At 39.6% G+C, this 12,988-nt stretch overlaps 1 protein-coding gene across 3 annotated transcripts in view; it reads right to left on the bottom strand.

Moving 5' to 3' along the window:
* The window catches only part of ATF2 (activating transcription factor 2), a 102,679-nt gene that overhangs the window by 49,799 nt on the left and 39,892 nt on the right, over positions 1–12,988 (bottom strand). For all 3 annotated transcript variants that reach the window (XM_075001823.1, XM_075001824.1, XM_075001825.1), the window contains exons 7-10: positions 12,409–12,537; positions 8,427–8,605; positions 7,929–8,043; positions 6,879–6,965 (exon numbers count right to left, since the gene is read on the bottom strand). In XM_075001823.1, the coding sequence (XP_074857924.1) occupies positions 6,879–6,965; positions 7,929–8,043; positions 8,427–8,605; positions 12,409–12,537 (510 nt within the window). The remainder of the gene's footprint in view (positions 1–6,878; positions 6,966–7,928; positions 8,044–8,426; positions 8,606–12,408; positions 12,538–12,988) is intronic.

Below are 12,988 nucleotides of genomic sequence, written 5' to 3'. Positions count from 1 at the left end.
GCCACAACAGTTCGAAGTTGGACAGAGTCCACGCTAGCCTTGCAAAGGCATCTGAATGAACATCCAGTGAAAAAAGGGCACACCACCACCATTTTCATTGCTTTCCAGTGGCAGGGGAAGGAGATAAGTGTACTATGAAAAGCTGACAAAACATACCCAGAACCACCTGCAGCACTGTTTTTGTCCTATCACGCAGGAGGAGCTTACCCTAGAATGCAAGAAACTGTAGAATAGGTACCCACAGGGCATTGTTGACAAAGTCAAAGCTGCCCACCCTACTGGGGACGCACACCATCGACTTCATGTGCCAGTGGGGACATGCACCCTTGAGTTTCCAAAATTGTGTACTAAGATGTCGCCCTTACTAAATTTGCCTTAGTCTCCTAGACATATCCTGAGAGTCAAACGGTAATAAATTACATGTCTACCACCTATCTAAGATTCTATTTCCTCCTGGCACAGATGGGAAAGCAGAATAAATGTGGGATTTTTAGAAGCACATAACAGAATTAGATGGGTAACATACATTAAAAGTTAACTTAATTGCTTTAGCCATTTCACCCTTCCCCTTTCAGAATATTAGGAAAGTCAAGGAAGCTTGTAATGGATGTAATTTTCATTAACCACAGAAATGTAGTGCTGGGAGGGACCTCATGAGGACATCTAGACAAAATTAGGTGTCAGAAATTAGGCATAATCGGTCTTTTAGGAAATAGTATTGAATTTTTAAAGCAATGACAACTCCAGCCCTTCTCAACTAATTTCTTTAGCTGTTTTCCCCCTCTCCCCATCAGTAAAGATTTTTAAGGGTGTATGCATCATGATACTAAGCAGGCTGTTGTCTCTATGCATCAAACTTCAAAACTTCTTTAACACTCATGCTGAACACTGTTGTACTAGTATTTTGACTCTTTGGTCCATTTATTCCATCTAATGTAATAGAGAAGACTGGATTAGATACACTTCCCAATTTGACAACAATCAATAACTACTCGGCTTATACTCTTTCAAATGGTTGTGCTCTCAACTTACAGTAATTTTATCTAGGCCACGTTTCCTTAGTTTGCTTGTGAGACTGTTATATGAGATTGTGTCAAAACCTTAATAAAATCACAACAGACTACAGCTACTGCTTCTCCTCACATATTAGGACAGTAACCACTTCAACAAGGAAAACTCTGTTGGAATAAGATGATTTGTTCTCGGCAAATCTATGCCGGCTATTCCTTATCACCCTATTAACCTCCAGCAGCTTCACAAACTTATTAATAATTTGTTCCAGTATTTTTCCAGGTATCAACGTTAGGCTGAATGATCTATAAAATCTGACAGATGGTTTTTGTTTCCATTTTTAAATATAGGTACTGTGCTTGCCCTACTCTGGTACTGTGGGGCTTCAAAGATAATTGCCAATGGTTCTGAGATTGCTTCAGTTAGTTTCTTAAGTACCTGAGGGTAAATTTCAGGGTGGATTGATTTCAATCAAGGTGAGTTAAAAAAGGAAAAAAAAAATATTTTTTTAAAAATGTATTTCGAGTGCACTTAATTTTGGAGTAAGCTGCAGTAAACTCACTATCACTCTGTCTTTTCAAAAAACAAGTGTAGAATGAGGTTCCCTGGGAAAAGCTGACTTACACTGAAGTAAAATAGGAAATAGACTTATGGCATCACCATTATGGTCTGTGGCCATGATATTCTAAAATAGGGGGCATGTATTATGTAATATAAAATAAGAAAATGACATCTGTGGCAACTGGCAACTCTAGATTTCTTTTACCAATGCTTTCGGTATTGTACATTTGAGTGATAGATTCTAAACTTAGTTAACTAACTGAACAAACCACAAGGATTAGCTAAACTAAACTTTTATTTTCTAGCAACATGCAACAAAGCAAACAGCCTGAGAATTCACTTGTCAGATCACACTTATACTAAAAGGCATAGAGAGAGTTATGAAGAATAATGTATTGCAAAGAGAAATTTAAGTTACTAACTAGTTGATCCACTTAGCCATAGACACATCATTTTCTCCCAAAAAGCAGTTTTCCATATGATGTTTCATCCTTGGACATGGACATCTTCTTGGGATGCATCTTGGGACTGCTTACACTTGTCACATTTTCCTTTTTTACTCAGGAAAGAAATATCTTCAAAATATTTCTAGTTAGGGTCTTTTCACTAGCCATGACAGTTTTTTGTGTGACAAAAGCATGGGGGAATATAGGAAGCTGTGTGTGCTAATGATATGTTCCCTTTTTCTTTTTAGTCCACTCCACAGTTCCTTTCTTTGCTGCTTCCATCCTGTTCTATATATAGTTTCCCTGTCTTTAAGACAATGTCTCAACACTTAACTCCTCCGCCAGGCTTGGCCAAGGTTCACCACACATACGTACTGAACAAACACAGTCCTATCCAACTTGCATCTTTCTTTGCATGTGTAACTTTTTAGGCTGCTGCTACACTACCCTGTCCTGCAGGAGAGGCCATGATAATGAGGCAATTCGAAGCAAACTAATGAGATGCTGACATGCATATTCAGAACCTCGTTAGCATAATGGCAGCCGCACGACCAAACGTCGATTTTCAGATTGACAGTGGAGATGGGGGTAGCTTTGAAATAAGAACCCCGCTTCAACATTCCCTTACTCCCGCAGAACTAGAACGGAGTAAGGGAATGTTGAAGAGGGATTCTTATTTCGAAGCTGCCCCCATCTTCACTGTCAATTTGAAAAACTGATGTTTGTTCGCGCAGCTGCCGTTATGCTAATAAGGCACTGAATATGCATGTCAGCTCCTCATTAGCTTGCTTCAAGTTGTTTCGTTACCATGGCCCCCTCACGGGACCATGGTAGTGTAGCAGCAGCCTGAGTCAGCTGAGAAACAGACACTAAAAGCCCAGAACTTCGACGAAGCAAGAGCTAATAGGGAGGCTGGACAGATTAGTGTCATTAATTTTTATGAGACTGGAAGTGTACATGTAGCATGTTTGTGATAAGATTTAATTGGAACTGTTATTTTTAAATGAGAAATTTAGTATTTTACTGATGATTAAAAATAAATTGGATTTAAATAAAAATCCAATTTTTTCAAATTGATTTCTATTCATCCTAGTGAATTTCACCAGCCCCTACAGACTTGAATACATTAGGAATTACAGTTTTTGCATTGTAGAAGTTAAAAGTTTAAAAAATGACAGCTATGGGCAAATAATATATTGCAGCCCTCCAAGTCACTTACCAACAGTCAAGACATCAACCCTAGTTCACAAGCCTATTTATTGTTACATTGAATATTTTGATATTAGGCAGCACATTGTTTTAGCAAGTTAGGCAACCAAGTGTCTTAGCAATTACATAAAGTATATATTTATGTTACTTTCTCATAGTGCAATATGAGAAAAATCAACAGCAATGAAATATGACTACATGTAACTAAGATGTATCTTACAATGTCAATAAGAAAGTCTCAAATGAATTTAAAAAAAATGTGCTTGACTTCTATGAGTAACCATAGAGCTATACTAAGGGAAATATGTAATAGGCCCAGAAATTGCATTTAACAGATATTAATAGTAACCAGCTAATCCTACTTCTTAAGTTTTATTGACAACCAGAGCATAGTATTTTAAATGTATTTACATTAACCTTGTCAAGGAAATATTAATCAAATATAATTAAATATGCTAATCCCTCTGTTGGTTTAACAGATAGCATCACAAAAAATAAAAGCAAATTTAATTACTCTGAAATTTGTAGAGCTTCGAATGTACTGCAGGTTACACTGCAGCAGTTTCATGTTTAACAGACAGACAGAATTAGGCACTGCAAATAAAATTTTGAATTCTGAAAATCACATGACAATTTTAAAATGCGGTAACCCATGATGTCTGTCCACAATACCATCATTCTCAGCTGTTAGTCTGTCTATATAATTTGTTTGAATTTTCTTCTCTGAATATTAGGTTTCTTGTTTCATTCTTTTTCCTTTTATAGAAATTAGAATTCATTTTAGTAAATTTACACTATATAAAAACAAAAATATACACAATTTTGATATATTCTGTTTGTTCTTTATTCACAGAGACAAGCAAGAAAAAAGAAATATGGTGAATATCCTTTTAACATTCCATTTAAAGAAGATCTGCAATCACTGAAGTGTACAGATTAAGTAAATTCTAATGAGAAAATTAATGAGACAAATGTTAAATCTTGCTCTTTTTTTTTCCTTTATGTTATTTTTTTGCCTTCTTGATCAGTGAGTGCTTTTTCCGACATGAAATTGAAAACTTTTACCATTTGTATTTTTTTTACATATAATTCATAAAGAATACTACTGTTAATTTCTTGTCCAACTATAACAATTTTTGTGAATTATTTGGAGCTTTAGTCCCAAAGTTCTAACAGGTTTCACATAGTGAAACGAGTCTTTTGGTTTTAGGGAATATGCTAGGTCAGGAAATGAAATTCTTGTTCTTATCAGCTCCCCACTTTCTTGTGTTGATGTTTTCCCAGAATTAGGATACATTCTTTCAGAAGACAGTTAGAATTAACATTTTACTGACTCTGAAAATGAAAGACTCTTTTTTTTCAATTTCCCTCAAGGATGAGAGAGAGGTCTGAGTAGGAAAAAACCCTCAGTTCTGTTCTCACTTTTCTTGCAGCCTTCAAAGATCAATACACCAGAGGAACCAGAGGTGGGAGAGTAGTTTTGACTACAGTAGGTCAATCTACTCAGAGTTCACTAGTGGCCAATGCACTAAGAGTTGATGTACCGTTTTTGGGAAAGGGATTCCACACGTCCAACAGCCTCACCTCACACATTTTGGCTGTGGCCACACTTGGCCAAAACTTTAAAATGGCCATGCACGAGAGGAATAAGGGAATTTCGAAAGAATCGAGGTCCTTTCAAAAAGGATCCCCGGGTAGCCGCGTCGAGCCGCATGCTTTTGAAAGCGGTGCTTTTGAAGTGCCGTGGCCAGAAGTGTCCTAATGCTAATGAGGCACTGAATATGCAATTCAGCACTTCATTAGTAATCTTCGAAATGGCCATTTGCATGGTCATTTCGAAGTTTTGGCCAAGTGTGGCCACAGCCTTTGTGTGGAAAGACTCCTCGCCCACCTCTTTGGGGTAACCCTGAACTCCTCCTCACTATTAAATACAACAGGTTTTGGAATGGGGGCCAAAAAGAAGTATATTGACTGAGGCATGCCCAGCCGTCTCCACACATTAATAAAGGATTTTAAGAGGATTAATTTCTCTATTCAGTCCACTATCCTCTTCTGCCACTTACGTACACACTCTCAGAGAGACTCCTCCAGGGCTGTGTCTACACTACCAACTTCCTTCCAAGGAAGGATGGTAATGAGGCTGATCAGAGTTTACTAATGAAGGGCTGCCGTGCACAGGCAGCACTTCATAAAGCAAAGTCCGCATACCCCCCTGCCCCCAGCGGCAACTCCAAAGTTTTAAACTTCAAAGTACCAGCACGCATCTAGCTGCGGCGCACCCACCGGTACTTCGAACTGCCGGGGCATCTTTGAAGTCCCCTTACTCCTAAAAATGTTGAGGAGTAAGGGGACTTTGAAGATGCCCTGGCACTTCGAAGTACCAGCGGGTGCACCATGGCTAGACGTGCACCGGTACTTTGAAGTTTAAAACTTCAGTGTTGCCGCGGGGGGGAATTTGCTTAATGAAGTGAGGCCTATGCATGGCAGCCCTTCATTAGTAAATCCGAACAGCCTCATTACCGTCCTTCCTTCGAAGGAAGGTGGTAGTGTAGACAAAGCCAAGGTGTAGCAACTGGGATGTCTGTTCTTGCTGTTGTCATGAAAGTGCCCCAATCAGACTGCTATTGCTCCCTACCTGTTCACATTTATAAATAATATTTTTACTTACTTATTGTACCTGATTCTTGTCTTGACTTTTAATTGCAAATGGAAGTCAGGGGAACAAAATACTGTTCTAAGTCAAATACATGTAATCTATCAGACAGATTCCGTTTGTGGAGCTACTCTACGGAGACTCAGAGAGGCGCTATTTATTTAAATTTCTTTCATCTATTTCCCACTCCTTTTAACAAAAACAGATGCAAAGAAGAAAAGTTAGATTAAGTAGTTGCTTCAATGCTTTTTTAACTGGAGAAGATACATATTTTCATTTGAAGTTATTAATTAAAATGTAAACTATAAATACCATGATACTTTTTCTTTACCCTTTTTTTTGTTATTTACCTCCCATTCCCTGTTCCAGGTCATCTTAACAAACCAACAAACTCTTTAGTGACAGTGATCATTACACCCTATCCGATTATATGACTGGAAGAAGAGACTATAAACAGCTGGGATTATTAGGCCATGTGGCATTATGAAAAGCCTGTTTTTTATTCCTGTAGTCTTTTCTGTTAAGAAGTCTGACACTCTTTGGCATGGGCTTACCTTTATAGCTCTTCACTTTTGCTTCTATTAAGAGGCATGGCTCACTGCAGAAGCGATATTAATCTTGTGTGTCTGCCCTCTACTAAAGCCACATATATACACCTAGCCTTCACCATTAAGAGTAAGACTGAATTAAAACTGGTCTTCTGCTGTTTCACTGGCACTGCTAAATTCAGAACTGTGTTTTAGTCCTAGTGCTAACAATCATATAAAAATCTGGAATTACTATAAAACCAAAACACATTGATAGTTCTCATTTGCAGTATAGAGATTCCAGCACAGAGTTCGTCTTCTGTAAGATCAAAGTCTGTAGAAAATAAAATTTTTCCTGCATAATAACAATTATAAAAATCAAACAACTACACATATAGTAAGACCTAACGGTTAGCAACGTAACATTTTTTCAGGTTAACCTTCTGGAAGATCAAGGAAATTCTAACTTACCAATTTAGCCTCTGATTGCACTGGCTGTGGGGAGGAGGGTCCCGGGATTCCTGGGATACTAGGCACCATGGTGACAGGTCTAACAAGCTGACCAGGACAGTCATAAAAATGAAAAACAATTGCTTAACATTACAGCATAATACAGCAAACCCTCGATTTATGTGTCTTCAGGTTGCACCAAACTTGCTTTAATGCGGTTTTCACACAACTTGAAGACGTGCGGCTGTCAGCCTGCCAAGCTTCTTGCAACAGCAGGCAGCTAGGCAGGATAAGAGCCCCTTCCCCATGCATTCCCAGAGCAGGGCTAGGCACCGCTCTGGGAAGGTAGGGGAAAGGCTTTCAGCTTGCCTACCTGCTTGCCTCTGCAGGCAGCCAGGCAGACTAAAACCCCCTTCCCAGAGCGGTGCTGCTTTCAGGCTGACAGCAGCCACGCACTCAGAAGGTAGGGAGAAGGGTTTTAGCAGCTGGGGGGGGCCTAAAACCCCCTTGCCCCCCCGGTCAGCTCCCCCCTTTCTGCCCCAGCTCATACACAGGGCTCCCAGCCCCCCAACTACCACCCCCCAGTCCTGACTCCAACCCCCGCACACCCTGGCTCAACACCACCCTCCCAACCCCGCTGCAGCCTTAACCCCCCGAGGCTTAACCCCTCGGCCCCAACCCCCCACCCCCGACCTAGCCGAAATTAGGGATAGGGAAGGGTTGCATGGAACACAACCCTCGTGTATCTTGAGGAACTGTTGTACAAATATATTTGAACTACCCACTAGAACCAAAAAAGCCACCAAATTCTGTAATACTAAATTCTATGTCTTAGGTATACGAGTAGCTTTTTACACTTTCATAGTAATCAAAGTATGTCTCTTCACTTCAGTAATATTTGAAATTATAAAAGATATTCTACTGTAATGAGTATTCAGAGCACACAAAATTAAAATAGTTGCCAAAAATGGGTATTACGGCACAGTAAAACAAGCCCAAAATTCTATTTTAAAATATCAGTGTTTTGACATTTTTAAAAAGCAGCATATATATGATGTCATGTGAACTTACTGGAACTGCAGCAGGGACATGAACATTAGAATTTGTGATCGAGGCAGGAATGGCAACAGGCATAGTCTGTCCATTAGGAAGATGTAATAGCAGAGGAAAAGGACCTGGCACTGGTCTAAGAAAAAACAAAGAGGATGAAATATTTTAAAAGGACACAAATATATAGCACATTTGAAAGATACTGACATTTTTTATTACAAAGTTTGATGCAGTATTAATTTGATTTAACCATGTACAAACTTAATACTGCTTAAACTATTTGCCATTTCAAAAAGGTATCAATAATAGCTACATTCAGTACTTTTGAAAGTAAGTCTACTTTACATAAATGTGCCAGAATTATAGTGTAAACTCACTGTATTATTGGAGACAATGGAGCTGAAGGCTTCAATGTATATTAGAATTGCGGAAAAAGTGACGAAAAGTACTTTGTAAATTGGACAAAAACTTTTTAGAAACCTGTAATAGTAAAATATTTTACTATCATACATCACTTACACTATTGGCCTGTTGGAAGAAGGAGCCTGGGTAATGACTGTGCTAGAAGTTGGAGAAGGTATTGCCTGCTGAATAATAACACTTGAGTCAGAACTCGTTAGCAGTACATTAGGAACCTGCAGTGATGCTGGGCGAACTATTGTTGATGTAGGCTGTGCAGTCTGCTGAAGTGATACTTCCTGTGGGAAAAATTAAAATTAAACATTGATATTTCAGACCATCAGTAGATACTGTCCAGTGAACACAGATTACAGAGACAAATCAGCAATCATTATGACCTTTACAAAAGTTGCAGACTGCTGGAGTGGAATCAACTATGCTGTTTAAAAGAAAAACATAGGCTTAAAAATTAAGGTTGTGACCAAAAAAAATCAAGAAATGCCTCTGTTCATCACAATTTTAGTCAAAAATTAAGACCAGTTAGCCAAGCTATGAAGCCTATTGCTCCAACACGCTATCAGGTTTTATATTAGAAAGTGCAATAGATGCACGGGAAAGGAATTGACAATAAATATTATGCTAACAATATTATACATTAGTTCTTGATAAACAGATATTTTCAATATGTCCTGACATATAACAAAAGAGAAATATAAAAATGAAGTATTTTTTTAGGTTTACACAACACCTGAAACAAAAGGGCCACTAGAATCATTATGACGACAAAACCATGTACATTTGTTACGCCTTTTAAAAACTCATTTCTCTTACTTAACTAGGACTCTATCTAGTGAAAAATACTCACAGGATTCTACAGTTCTTTCAGTCTTTCAAGATGTTTAGAAATACTGTTCCCCACATCTTGACTGAGTCTCAAAAAATGATTTGAGTAGAGAAGAAAGGTTATCTTGCTCGTAAACCAGAAAGTGACTGGCAATTGGATGTGACTATCATAGTGCTGAGTCTGGCAATCAATTAGGAGTCAACGAAAATAGTAAATACGCTTTTAGCACATCTATACACACCTTCCACCTGAAGACCCCAAAGCACTTCATAGAACTTAATGAAATGAAGAATTCCTTTTAACATGTGACCCTGTACACTGTGCTATTCATTCTACCTTCTGTACGAGGCAAATGCTTCCCACCCAAATTACTGAGACAGCACTACTTTATTCAGCCAACTGGAAATTATATGGCAATGTTTGTTATAAAATTCAATAACCTTTACTTGCATTGATATAGAATACAAACACTCCATAAAATGGAAACACGTAATAAATGCATTCTCTGAACAAGTCAGCTAAGATAAGAACTAGTTAGCTAAAACTCAAATCAATATCAGATAAAAGTGATACTTGTGGGTTGGAAGATAGGATTATTATTCCCACTAACAAAGGAAGAATGCCCAAGATTTGTTCCTTATGGTAGAATCTCCATTGCTCTTGGAGGTACAGGTAGCAGCAGCACAGCACTTTATCAGCACCTGGCTTTTACCTTTTCTTTTGGATGCAGTCCTTTACAGTTACCTATGCTTTTGACAAATGTGAATCAGGACTACACTTTAAAACTATGAAAAAAACTTCAGTTAGTACAGTTTCAGATGCCCGCTTATTAAACAGTATTTCACTTAGGGAACACAGACATATGCCCACATTTGATTTCTGAATGAAGGTTACGGTGTAGATTTGGACTGATAATGCCTTGAACCGTAACACAGAAGAAGCTGTGTTAGTCTGTATTCCAACAAAGCAAAGCAGCAGAAAATGTAGCACTTTAAAGACTGACAAAATGATTTATCAAAGATCTGAAGAAGTGGGTCTGTCCCATGAAAGCTCATCACCGAATAAATCATTTTGTCAGTGCTACATTTCTGCTGCAATGCCTTGAACAGTTAGGAATGCGGACACTGTAAAGATTGCTCCTCTTCTCTTTCCCTGGTGCCTTTTGAATTCAGAAGAAGGGGTCACCTGGGAACATTTCTAGTTTTAATAGCAGTGGATTAGCAGCAGCAGAACTCTCTCAATAAAGAGACCTTCAGCTTTAAAACTTGCTCTTCACCAAAGAGCCAAACACAACCTGCATTTGTTGCATTGCTCATCGGTTTTCCCTGATTTGAACAAGGGGGTGAAGCATTTCATTGTGGGAAACCAGGGGAGGATTGCAATAGAAGAAGTACTCCGCAGAACTCCTAACGGGTAACCTTATTAGTTCAGGAGCAGTAAAGGAGAATGGGGCTTTCATCAAGAGCTCAAAAGTGCTGCAAAAATGAAGCGGTGATCCTCAGCAGTTGACAAGCACCAGATGGCAGCAAATTCCTCCTGTAAAGCTTCCTTGCCTAAGATATTTCAACTGCTTTGGGTGCTTTGCCCATTTAGTTATTTATATGATGCCTTGGCAAAAAATTTAAAAAGTGAACTATGCAGTCATTTGTACAGCTACTATCATGTTACTAGGTCTCGATTAGGAGGTTGTGGTGCTGGGACAGGGTGTGTTAATGCAGGTAGTCAGTGCTTTCTTATTTTTCCAAGGCAGTTATCAATAAAGATCACAGAGCAGTCCTTAAACCTGTGACTTTTATTAAATTTACCAAAACTGCACCAAGATTTTTTTGATAAAAAACTGTGACAAATCTGCAGCCTTATTTATTATGGTATAAAGTTGCCCTTGAAAAAAAAAGTGTTGTCTTTCTTATGGACAGAACAGAAAAGACAGTGATCTTGACTAAATGCAGAAAAGTGAGTGATCTGCAAGAATGCCTATCAAAATGAAAAAGAAGATCTACAAGATGGTAATTAAGCTCAGTGCTAGACACTGAGGAAGATGATGGATCCAGACTTAGATGGATTATTCTCATGTGCCTGAGACTGGAAGAATATATAGGAAACAGGATGTTAAACTGAGAAGTGGAAGGTAAGATTGGTGGATGTTTTACAAAAGGATATAATTAGCTGCACAGCATTTCCAAGGAACTGCCTCAAAACAAGGTAGAATGGAGAAGGACTCAGAGCTGAACTCATGGAGATGGGACTATGACAAGAAGAAAAAAAATCTATTCTCATAAATTTGCTGGAGAACCAGTGGGAAAAATAAGGGATCCTTACTATAAGCGGAAAAGGGTTGAAGGTTTTGACACTTTTACAATATGACTATGTGATGGGATAAGCATACCCCACACTGGGCCAGAAAGGGTTAATCCCACACTCTGGGTGGAGGCAATCCTACCCCTCCAGCTATACCAAGTATGCTCAGCGTGCTGACTCAGTAAAAAGGGAAGCCGCTGAGTTCAGTCTGGTCCAGATGCTGGAGAGGAAGTACATTCCGCTAGAGCTCCACGGGTGGACCAGCCCCAGACCTGGACAGCAGAAGCCAGAGATCCAGGAGAATGGTGTGAGCCTCTCAAGTCAACTCATCGCATGGAGCCTGAAGACCCTAAAGCCTCTCAGATTGTCTCACTGCCAGAGACGGTAAGAAGGGGCCCATGAAGGGGACACAAGTGGTTTCTCCCACCCAAGTAAGTTTGTATGATTCCTCACTTAGCTAATGGTGAACCACTCCATCACTGCCAGGGCCCTGAGTCAGGGCCCAATGGCATTGGGTAGGCCTGGGCTCCCTTAGCTGAGCTGCTACCCCACCCCTTTCTTCTATTGATAGCTCTAATGACTCTGGCTATTAGCCCATGTTACCCTGTAAGGAAGGGTGGTTGTACTGACTCTGGCTATTAGGCCATGCTGAACGGTGAATGGATTGATTCCAGCTATTAGGACACGCTGCCCCAGGAAAATTAGGGCTAATGCCTCTGCCCTGAATCTGAGACTGTGAGGCCAGAAGCCCCTGAGCAGGTGTATCAGAGTGTCCACACAACCCCTTGCCAAGCCGGAACGTGACCAGAGTGTGCATACATCACGACAGACTACCATCACGGTGCAATCAACAATCAGGTCATCCAAACAAACAGTTCCAGTAAATCTATGCAAAATTAAATAAATTGCTGTGAATGATGCTTATAAAATGTTTTTAATCCAGCAAAGTAGGTTCCTGACCTTTTCATCACTGGTAGTAGACTCTGGATGAGGTAAAGGACTATCCTGATGAGTTGTCTCCACAACTGAAGGCTCTTCAGTTTTATTTCTTATGATTGGTGTTGCAAGAGGAGATAGATCTAGAGGCATCTAGAAGAGTAGACAAGTATATAAACACGTCAGGCACTCAAACAAAAATATGTTATAACAAAATAGGTTGCCTGGGATGGTACCAGCCCTATGGAATAGGGGCTCTATTCTGGAGGAGCACAGGCAACCTAAGAGTCAGCTCATTAAGCAATCCCATCATTCCCATTTCTGGATGATGTTCAATCCGTTGGGCAGATGCCTGATTCCTCTCCTTCAAGGTCCCCAGGCCAGTCAAACTAAAGGCAAACCCCTGAAAGTTCTGCAGGAGAAGTATTCCTTTCCTGAAATCCCTAGAAAGTTCACAGATGGGAATGGAGTCTATGGTATTCTGCTTTACAAAATAGCCAGACTCTCCAGAGAGCCACTTTCCATGTCTCCACTTTCTATTATCTTCAGTCCTTTGGGTTTCTGCATTGCCTGATCTTCTCTATTATTCTGAACACTACAGCTG

The sequence above is a fragment of the Carettochelys insculpta genome, chromosome 8 (genome assembly GCF_033958435.1).
Source record: "Carettochelys insculpta isolate YL-2023 chromosome 8, ASM3395843v1, whole genome shotgun sequence".
Classification (NCBI taxonomy): domain Eukaryota; kingdom Metazoa; phylum Chordata; order Testudines; family Carettochelyidae; genus Carettochelys; species Carettochelys insculpta.
This window is presented reverse-complemented; position numbering and strand designations above follow the sequence as displayed.